The sequence below is a fragment of the Pieris rapae genome, chromosome 1 (genome assembly GCF_905147795.1).
Source record: "Pieris rapae chromosome 1, ilPieRapa1.1, whole genome shotgun sequence".
Classification (NCBI taxonomy): domain Eukaryota; kingdom Metazoa; phylum Arthropoda; class Insecta; order Lepidoptera; family Pieridae; genus Pieris; species Pieris rapae.
The window spans coordinates 6,435,535-6,447,057 of NC_059509.1; the positions used below are offsets into that span (position 1 = coordinate 6,435,535).

Genomic DNA, 11,523 nt, shown 5'->3' on the forward strand with positions numbered 1-11,523 from the left:
CAGGTTCGTATATACGTACACAGATGTCGCTGATATTAATCATTAGGAAATTAATCAATTTATTAACCTTACAAGGTCGGCTTGACGAAGTATGTTAATCCTATTTAACCTAGTTTATGTGCTGACAAAATAGATTTTTTTCTGATCATAGACGACTGAGAGCAAATAGCACCGTTGAAATGTAAAAACCTTATGTTAAAATGAATTGAACCAGGTTTACGCATTCATGAAACTTCGGGTATAAAGAAACCCAATAAGTAAAGACGGAAGCCAATAATGATAAGTTTAATGACCTATATATCTTTATGATTCCAATTTTACCAATAAAACCTACAGCATATGGTGTGTAAAATTTTAATACAAATGTAACTTTGGTTACTAGTTTACCGTAACTCGTATTGACTTTTCTTACTATGTTTTATTATACGTTTTATATGTACATAGTAAAAGTATTGTTACACGATATTAGCATTTAGGTCAAAAACAATATTCTCGTAGGCATATTGTATCAAAGAACAGTTTTGCGGTTAGCAATGTCGTGACTAAATAAAAGGCCTATAGAAAGACATAATAACTATTATAATTGTACCTATCCTTGTATATTAATTTGTTTTTATTTGGGAAATGCCTTTTACTTGGTAGGATAACTGAAAATTCCTGGATAATAGATCGCCGTATAGTTAGTATGGATAAATATAAAATATAATGATTATATTTTGAAATAATTTGTAATAATTATCAGCAACCTTTACTGAATATTGTTTGTATATAACTACACATATATCTGATAGTCAAACCCGTTTTTTACTTTTTATTTAGAAATCAAAACAAAGTGGTCAATAAACAAAAAACGTATAAATATATTATACTTAGACAAATCTTAATTACTGTATTTATTCTACTTTAGGGGTAAGTCCTTATTTATCTATATTTCACAAGCCCTCGTTCGAGAATTGTAAGGCAATTCCATACTAAATTGTATCACATCGCATCGTTAGGTCCTATCAAACGTGAAACGAAGTCACAAAGTTGTAGGAATCCCTTCAAGATAGACGCGCCTATTTTTACGTAGAAATTTCGTGAAGAGGTTTTAGTTACCAATCAACACAATGAAAAATTAAATCTAATCTGTTAAGTTAAAGTGATGCTTAAGTGATAATCCAATAAATATATAGTTATAATGCCTATTAATTACGGAGCAACAGATGAAAATGATAATGGGGTTCACAATGCCAAAGAAATTACTGAAGAATATATAAGGTAATGTTAATGTATTCATTGTACATAGTACATAAGCAATTTTCAATTCAGCCAATTTGCGACACTCGACGGATAAATAGGGCACAAAACGAGATCGTATAGTTAAGATGCATTAACACATCCTTCATGTTCTGAAAATAGATTTTTTTATTCCCTGTACGAATAAGTAACTTGAATCATTTCCTTTATCCTGAGATAAAGACTTAGTTCAAGAATGTTAAGACGAACCTAAAAGAATGCTACCATTTAAAGAGTCTTTTTAGCTTCCGTATGGCTTATCATTTATTTTATTTGAACAGGTGTACACAATTGCTATGTAGACTTGTATATTTGAAATATATATTTTAGTAGCTTCATGACCACGTGACTTACATAAGTATAATTTTCTAAGAATTATTTTCATAATTATTTACAGTTGGACATCAAATATTTATCTATATAACAAAAACGAATTTTTGCCCGTTAGTCTCACTAAAACTCGAGACCGGCTGGAATGATTTGGCTAATTTTGGTCTTAAATTATATGTGGAAGTACCGAAATGGTTTAAAGAATGGAAAACATAAATGTCAAATAAAGAAAAATACGTAAAACAACAATTGAATCTATTCCTATTGTGTTCCTATGTCTTTTTAGAAATAAAGAAGGGTCACTTGGTCGTCATATATTTATAGGTGCCTTAAGTAATATGTATGACTCTAGTTTGACGTTGTCTCTGGTATGTTTAAAAAAAGTTGTATTACGTTTTCATACAAATAAATGTCGATAGGAGTTTTCGTTTATATAGTTTACAGACATGCGTGAAGCTCTATTTCAGGAAGTACTTTAATAGTTAGTACTAAGCACCCTACTGTACCTGACATTTAAGTAACCGTAGCTGCTATACAATATTTGAAAACTAGATAATATTGCGTTCTCTAAATTATTGTATTTATAAGGCGTTAATTACTTACGATTACCTGAAAAACGCAACGACTTCTAAAATTTATTATTACAATGGCATAGTCATATTAAATTGTGCTCATTTCAGTGTACCAATAAGGCGAAAATGGTGGGTTGTGAGTCAAAAATTTCTCTTTGGTTTGGGACATGTTTACAACGACCTCTGTGCTGCTATGTGGTTCTCCTACATGATGCTATTCTTGCAAGCGGTTATGGAAATGCAGGCTGTGTTTGCTGGAACCATGTTACTTTTAGGTTTGTTTTTTTTCTATTACAGGAGGCAAACCAGGAGATTTACCTGGTGTTAATTGATACCGTTGCCCATGCTCACTCGCACTGCCATAAATTAGCCTTTCTTCCAAATGAACGAAAAACTGAACGTCATTCAATGTCTGAACAACCAGTATTCTGACGCTAGCTGAGGCTTTAAGAAGCGTGTCATCGAGGAGAAGAGTAGGGACAAAGGGTGTTTTTTTTACCAGAAAACGCGCAAAATCTTGTGCCTTGCTGGGGTTAATTTGGACTAAATAGATTTTACAGTCCCAATCTACACGTAGCAGAGTTTTGACTTCAGATACAAGTTTGTTCCGGTACTCATGGACAATTGCACGTAAAATACCTTGCCCGGCCAGAGTTAAGAGTATCCCGAGTGCCGTCGTCCGCAAAACTATAAATTGATTATATATATACGTATTTATAAGATAAACTTTATTTTACAATATTAAGTTATCGCAGTCTCTACAAATAACGTATGTTCAAATGTTCAAAAGATTGTTAAAAGATTTCTCCCCTAATCATAAAAATAAAACAGACCGATTATGCATTATTTACTAAGTATAACACATTTTTGTCTCTTTCAAATGTTTGCTAAATGATGTAAGTATACAATTTTATGCCATACTATTGCGTCAGATGTTTTAAAGATATAGGTTTCTGCATCCATAATAGAAAAATGAATATTAAACTCATTTACGGTTTAGAATGGAACATAAGCCGGATTGTTGGATTTCTTATGTTTTCAGGTCAAGTTATAGATGCTCTAGCCACACCTGTTGTAGGGGTATTAGCTGACCAGTTTAATACGAAAAAGAGGTGGCATTTAATAGGTAAGCAGATTATTGTTAAAAAAAAATTAATGGAGGCTTATGTTTATTTTAATAATTATTGTTCTGTGATTTTTGCTATGCCTCGGGTATTATTTTAAATCAAACGAAGAGCCCCGGCACTAAAAGATGTTTTAACATTACCTCTACACTGACAACTATGACGATGTACATACATATACACAAAATAAATATAATTATATTTAAATGTGTTTACAATTTACATACATTACGATAATACGACACATTAAATACAAAGACGAAGGAACGACATTTTCGAATCCGATGTTATATAATATATTAATAAATATAATTGAAATGTCTTCCAGGGTCAGTGTTAGTCATATGTTCGTTTCCCTTATTATTTGTGCGGTGTTGGGGATGTTGGCCTGACGCAGAACTAAATTATGTATCAATATGGATGCCGGTGTATTATTCAGTTCTAATTACAATGTTTCAAATCGGTTGGGCTGTTGTCCAGATATCTCACCTAGCGATGATACCTGCTATATCTGACAGTTTACAAATACGGTCCGAGCTGACTTCTATACGGTATGTAGTTTTTTTACTCGACATTTATATAATATGTATATCATAATAATAACCTACAACCCATATAAATGACCTAGATTAGACATAAGTCACACATTCTTCAATGATCCTTTGGTAAGAAAATTGCCTACTGTCCTGAACATACGTCGTTGCTGTTTCAGACTAAGACAGACATAGACAATAGACATAGTGTAGTTTGTGAAAGGAGAATCCACATGTTCATCTTGCACAGCTAAGTTTCGAAAAAATTCATTTGGTCATAGCCAGTACAGAAATCAAAAATCGAAATTAAAGAATTAAACGAAAAAGAATTGGTACTCTCTTTTCTTGAAGGACCCTAACTCGAATTGAATTGTCGAATAGACGAAACCTATTTCGTATTAGTAATACAAACAGAGTATTGAAGAGTACTGGTGTCGTACATATGAGTATAACCTAATGGGATAGACACATGACACTGTTTCACTGGTCGCTTTTGGTATTAGGCATTTGATATGCCTATTATGATTAATGAACTACTAGGCCGCGGTAGTTTTAAGTCGCGTAACCCCTCAGGCCCTTCCCCGCAGAAAACCTTTAAAACAATAAAATTATAACCGATGCCGACAATTTTTGATTGGCCGGGTATCGAATGCATTACTTGTTAGGTCCGTTAAACTAATGATATTTAGCCCAAGATACAAGTTACGGTTCGAAAGATAAAATTTTATGTTAATTGATTAAGAATAAAATTTTAAATTTATATTTTGACTTTATAATTAACTTGCATTATATCTAAGTCATATTAATAATTTCTTAGTGTACCTATTGCGTGGGAAATTGAGACGATTGTCACTATCATTTAGATAATTCTTCCGTTTCCAGTAATGGTGGGATTTCAGAAATACAACTTAATACATCCTTTAATATTATCATATTAATTTATTTATATGAAATGTGGGAATTATTGAAATGAATTTATTTATTACCTTTAAAGAATTACTAAAATGCTTTCGAGAGAATAAAAAAAATGCAAGCAAACGCCTCTTAGTTAAGTGGCATTTATAAGTTACCAGTAATTATCTGACTGGTCAGATAAGGTAATATGAGTTCGGGACATCTAATATGCCATACATTTAACCAAATATTTTGTATTGGTTTCCAGTTATATGGCTTCTGTGATATCGAGTTTGACCGTGTATTTTATAACGTGGGTTGTTCTGAGATCCACGAAATACAGCACTTACATTGGTCCGACTGATGATTATAAATTCAGGGTAAATATTTATACTATAGTATATCGTATTTGTCAGAAATTCGAGAATTGACAAAGATTTATTGTGGTTAAGTAAAGACTAACGACTTTTAAAAGCCTATCTATAACACGCAATCTCATTAACCATAATACCTATTATATAAAACGTGTAAAATGTATTAAATTTAATATTCTAATAACTCATACTAACTGAATTCATTAATTTAAATTTTTCCATTTCTCACTTTTTCTCATAACTAATTATTTTTAAAATTCAAATAGCTAACTTATATTTGAAAGGGTAATGTTATATTTCATTTTTTTCAGAATGTATCATTAATTATTTCCGCAATTGGAATAATGTGTACTACCCTATTTCACATTTGTTTTAAACTTCGATGTAAAAATGAACGTAAGACTGTCAAAATGGACTCGGTTTCAGGAGAAGAAAACCTTTTAAAAAACACAAATTGGAAGTTTTGGTATTTTCTAAAAATGCCCCTGTTATATCAAACGAGTTTATTGTAAGTACTTATTTGTGTTAACTTTTAATCAGTATAGAAATAACAATATTAATTATATCTATTTACAAGTACAGTGAACGGAATCAAATGAAAGAGAAATTAAAATTGAATACTCCGTCGCCGGGTATATTAAGTTAGAGAGAAGATTTCTATGGAGTCAACTTTTTAAATATATTTTCTTGCCGTATATCATCGTGAAAAAATGGTGAAAAACTAAAGAATCGAGAACTAAATTACTCACTATTTATTACTAATCTGTCAAAGGAAATAATCCTTGACGTTTCTTCATATTTCATCTTTCAGCCACCATAATGTTAATTATTGATCGAAAAGTTAATCGACTAAATTAGACAATCTAATTTAAAAAATCTACTATATTACTACAATAGAAATTAAAATTTGGAAGAAACAAAGTATTTTCTATGTATACTTTACATACATATATATACACTGTACCGTAAAGGCGCTGCAGTCGCTTTGTATCTATTATGACTTAATTATGATATACATATATTTATATCTGCAGCGCCTTTACGGTTGTACCCTTTTATATTTGTGTGTTTAAATGAAAACGTTCATTTAAAAACATATTTAGAATTTTTCATTCTAGGTTAAACAATATTATTTTTATGTTAAATTTTTTTCAGATATGTTTTCTCACGTTTATATTGGGCGTTAAGTTTAGTCTATGTTCCCTTGTTCCTTGAGGAACGGTTATCTGTGAACCCTACTGAAGGTTCAGAACTTGTAGCCAGCGTACCTCTGGTGCTTTACATATCTTCGCTGTTTTTCTCATTTCTCTTAAAAAGCAACATTGAGAAAATTGGTAACCAGGTTGGTAGCTAGTATTATTTACTATTTGAACTGGACAGCAGAATAGTAGGTAGGTATTTCAAGAAATTATATTAGTTAAAGGTACATGTAAAATGTTAGTATTGTGAATTATGAAAAGAATGCCGACGAAACACTTATTTACACTCACTAGTAGTTAGTGGGTGACTGAACTGCAATACCTTTAGCAGAGCAATAATATTGTTTTATTAAGCGTTAAATCTCTCACATAATTATTTATCAAAACAGTCGAATAGCTAGTAGTAGTAATCTAAATAAGTGAAATATACAATCTTTCCCCTTGATTGTGTTTTATAAGTTACATTCGATTGCAGGTTGCTTATTTAATAGGAAGTTTCTTTAGTCTGATAAGTTGCATCTGGATAGCTGTTACCATTGATCCCGAGGCGAATGTTACCCAAATTTATTTGGTGGCAACACTGATTGGTAAGTTTTGAGCGAGATAATATTTAAAAAAAACGGAAGGTTATCACAACGATGTGAAATTTGATTTAACGCTTAAAACTATTTTGTTTTTTTTATCATGCCGACAATTCTTAAATAAACATTTTACACCAATGACAACTTAACTTTGTTGACGCAATAAAATATATTTTACCGTGGGAATCTATACTAATTATGAGGCTTACGAATTGATCAACTTAAATCGGTGAGATTAATTTATGTATATATGACGTAGTCTTTGTTGTAGTTGTAAGTACCAGTCGAATTAATGCAAGTTTAATTATTTAGTTTTTTGTTAATATCTACGTATCAAAATTTTTATATAAGTAGGTCACGAATATTTGCTTCAGTTTTAGACAGTGGAAAATAATAATAAAATTAAAAAATAATCTCCCTTAAAATATTTTATACAGCAAAATGAAATACCTACAATTATTCCAGACGGCACAAATGCAAATTTAAGTACAAACAATTACTAATTAAGCATAAGCTAGATGCTAAATTGTCGTAGAAGAATGATAGTGGAATATCGAAGGAAAAGCATTAAAATATTGCTTCACTGAAAGACCTAACACTTCAGGGGACTTAGAGAGCAAATTTTAATATATTTTATATAATAAGATTTTTTTTTATAATTAAGAAACAAATATTTCACATATTCAAAAATGTTCCGAAAATAATCATAATCAATTCTAATATTACTTCGTATTTCAGGCGCTGGTAGTGCAATTACTCTCGTGTCTAGTCTTTGTGTAACGGCTGATCTTATCGGCCCCCATTCCGACCAGGGCGCGTCTATTTATTCAATTGTCACATTTGCCGACAAACTGGTCACTGGAATTGCTGTGGTAGCTATTGAAAACTAGTAAGAAACCTATTATATATATATATATACAAATAGCAAAACCCATCTCAATTTAGTAGTCTGATTGTGAATCTTTATTTTAATAAACTAAGGTTTTCAATGAATTTTTTTTCAGCAAATGTGATGATGCATTGGACTGTCCTCAATACTACAGGGGAGTATTAACTTACGCCTGTGGTGGAAGTGCTGTTTTAGGAATATTATCCTTGGGTTTAACGGCTATAGGAAAAGACAAGAAGAATCAAACCTAAAAGTTATTTAACTTCATAACTGTTTTCCTTTTTAAAATAAAAATTAATTTATTCATATTTGATTCTGAATAACCATCAAGATGTGATATTGTGATAAAATAAGTTATATTTTTAACCCAAAATTTTCATATTTCAGATGAATTAATTTTTTTTGTTCCCATAGGATAGTGTAGTCTGTGGGCAGTGTAAAAAATATATGTTACAGGTATATCTTAAGTTTTGGATCAAGTTAAAGTAACCTATATATTATATAAGGAATAAACTTTTTTACAAAAAAACCAGTTGGAAATAAGTAAAATTAATTTGAAAGTAATGCCACTCAGTCATTAGCTAGTACCCTAAAGATATAGTTATGAAACTAAAGTTAAGAATTATATTAAAATTCTAACATTTAAGATATATTTGATGTACTTTTACAAATATGTAACAGTAATTAAAATTTGTCCCCAAACAGATGTTTTTACATATATATTTCAAAATCAATTCTACTGGAACTATAGAATTGCGAGTCTTCTCCATGCTTCCTGACCCAAACACCTGATTTAAAATGACCCTCATTTGCCCATTTATTCATTTGACTTGTAGAATGAGGTCCAGATATTTCAGCATTATTGTTTTGGCTCCATTTAAATTCCCATTTTACCTCATTAGAATCTTCATTTTCACTTTCAGCTTTGGTGTCACTCTCTTGGCCCAAAGTTTTCTTTTCTTTCTGATCAAAGTCATCCGCATACATATCTAATTCTGCATCTTGGTTTTTCTTTTCAGATTTTGCAATAGTATTTGTAATTTTCTCATAAGTCTCCTGGTAAATATCCATATTACCAGTTTTAGTGAGAATTTGATTTGCCAACTCAGTTACTCTTGTAACAATTTTACTGCCTTCATCAACTATACCTTGCTTTTTTCTTTTCCATCGGTCTGCACTAGAAATTTTTGAAGCAGCACCTTAAAACAAAATATTTTTATATAAATACAAAAATCAATGGATAATAAGTTATAGTAATTATTAATTATGAGAATTTAAATTGTATAACTTATAATATATTTTTTGACAGAGCAACTCAACTAACAGCACCAAATCAACCAATATAATATAAGAGATATAAAAATTCAGAAAAAAATAATGAATTAATCTTAGCGAAATCTGTAAATTGAAGCTTACATAAAACTCAAAATATGTGCACTAAAAACGAACAATAATAATGTACACTAACCTAACCGCTGTAAACTTTTTGCTATGGTCTCTTTAGGCTTCATATGTTGTAATATTTCTTTATAATTAGATATAAGATCAAATTTCTCTTCTGGTTCTTCATCTTCACTATCACTGTCATCAAGGATACCTTTCATTTCATCATCCTTATGTACTTTATACTTATCTTCAGGCCGACCCTTTACTTTGACCCAATCTATATTATCTAGCCAACCATCCCGAATCTCCTTTTCCTTTTTCCAATGGTAGTGGCCTTGTGTATCAAAATGTCCTTCTTCCAACTCTTCTTTCATATTAAATGGTGTAATTGTAATCTGTAATTATTAGAAATGAAACCAATTACAGGTCTAAAATAGACTAAATAGAATAAATTTAAGATTCAGCAGAGTAGTAGGAGATGATGATATCCATAATTTTTTCCCTATGCCAATAGAAAAATCTCATTCATAAACTGAGGACACTACTGGCTTGCAACAGAATTATGCATCAAATACTTTATTGAATGTTTTATGGCAACCTAGGCTTTATATGTCATATTATGAGGAGGAGGAATGAGGAGCACACGTATTCTTTCTGAGAAGAAAATTTCAACATGAAAGTTATCATTTAATACATAAACAATCAAGCACAGCTTGTATTTTATCTAACCGCTCAAAATTTTTACAGGTATATAAATTTGTTTGTCTTTTGACTTACTTCACCTTCCATTCCAGCAATACCTTCTTCTTCACCTTCAATGTCGTCGGCATTTAGAACATTTTGTTTCTCTTCTTCAGCGGCACTATCCTCTTCGTCAGAATCAAGAGAATGCTTTTTTCCATCGATTACCTTCGTTTTAGGTTCATCGAAAGCAACCGTAGCTGTTCTCTTAGCCATGTTTGTTAATTTTTTGAGGACGTCAATTTACAAATAAGCTAGAGCAAGAACAAAGAAGTAAATAGTAAATACTGAAACAAATTAAAAAATCCTTAATCCACTAGAATGACGTTTAAGTATTTTGTGAAATGACAAATGAAATAGAGGGTACAGACCACTCACCACAGATATATATTTAATACTCTGTAACTATAATGCCTAGTCCACACCGGCTCGTCAAACCTTGACATGCCTTCACAAATTCAAACGTGTGGATGGGGCGTTTGGCTTCTTGTTGCCGATCCGATCGAGTGTCGGTTTTTTGGGCACAAATCAAAGGAAGTTTGCGGCATGTCCATCCACATGTTTGTGCCTTATTAGTATCGCTTGCGCGCTGGTGGCGATAAAATATGAGAAAATATCTACCTAGTGCGGTTTCTATAAATTTTTATCATCCACCATCTTCTTTGTTGAACTTTTCGCTTTCTTTTCATCTTTACACTTTGCTTTTTTTTTATAATAAAAATAAGTGAAGCTAAACGTTATGGCAGATAATACCTCGACGTCCATCATGCTTGTGTCACCTGAACACACTGACAAACTTGCAAACGTGTGGATAACGACGTTTGTCTTACCAAACTTTGCCAAGCGTTTGTAGAGATTTGAAGTTTGCGGCGAACGCCAAGCGTGAGGACGAGGCATAACAGTTAAACTTAAATAAGAATTTTAAAATAAGAATAAAGACTGTGAACATTATACTAGGAAATAGAATTCGCGAAGACATTTACGATTATAATATCAACATACACGTAAAAGCGTTTAAAAGATAATGTTTAAAGAACTTTATTTCTCATTACAAAAACAGAAATATTTTATTTACATGAGAAACTTAATATTAATATGTATATATTATATACGAGCGAGATACACGTTGGCGACGTAGCCGTAACAATTTTAGTCAGCTATGTTCATTCTAACATGCATCTTTAATACCTTTTTGAATTTGTCAAACACTCCAATATTGCGAATTTGAGATTTCGTTTCGATTTCGTTGTTTATCTAATAACCTAATAGAAAAAACATATTTTAAGGAATTTTAATTTGATTAGGTTTTTACTATATAAAATAAACTTACAAAAAGCTTAATTCTAATTTAACAACGTAATTTATGTTTTTTTGGTATCCATATACGTTTACGTTTTACAGTGGATATTCACAATAAGTTTTAATATATAATAATGCCTCTGTGACTTGAAGCGGTGTGTTTTTGAATGTTCACCCAAAGAAAAATCAGATCATATTATGCAAAATGAATCTTAACAGGGTTATTACGATTTATGTGGTTTTTCACAAGAGTGACAGATGACAGTAATCAGACATCGAATGTGAGTGTTCTCAAACTGAATAGATGCGGCATTTCATCCTTA

General features: G+C 31.2%; 2 protein-coding genes across 2 annotated transcripts; one reads left to right on the forward strand and one right to left on the reverse strand.

Annotated features, from left to right (window-relative positions):
• The first annotated feature begins 1,011 nt into the window (after positions 1–1,011).
• On the forward strand, positions 1,012–8,080 carry LOC110995804 (major facilitator superfamily domain-containing protein 12). Its single transcript, XM_022263144.2, has 10 exons — positions 1,012–1,260; positions 2,289–2,455; positions 3,223–3,306; positions 3,633–3,855; positions 5,000–5,111; positions 5,417–5,613; positions 6,261–6,447; positions 6,780–6,891; positions 7,624–7,774; positions 7,890–8,080. Exons 1-10 carry the CDS (start codon positions 1,181–1,183, stop codon positions 8,023–8,025), a joined length of 1,449 nt encoding a protein of 482 aa, XP_022118836.2. The 5' UTR covers positions 1,012–1,180; the 3' UTR covers positions 8,026–8,080.
• A 398-nt stretch (positions 8,081–8,478) lies between these two features.
• Positions 8,479–10,250, reverse strand: LOC110995805 (CD2 antigen cytoplasmic tail-binding protein 2 homolog). The gene is made up of 3 exons (XM_022263146.2): positions 9,938–10,250; positions 9,243–9,555; positions 8,479–8,973 (listed from the first exon to the last, which is right to left on the reverse strand). The coding sequence occupies exons 1-3, from the start codon at positions 10,115–10,117 to the stop codon at positions 8,486–8,488; spliced, it is 981 nt and encodes a 326-aa protein (XP_022118838.1). The 5' UTR covers positions 10,118–10,250; the 3' UTR covers positions 8,479–8,485.
• Positions 10,251–11,523: the final 1,273 nt, after the last annotated feature.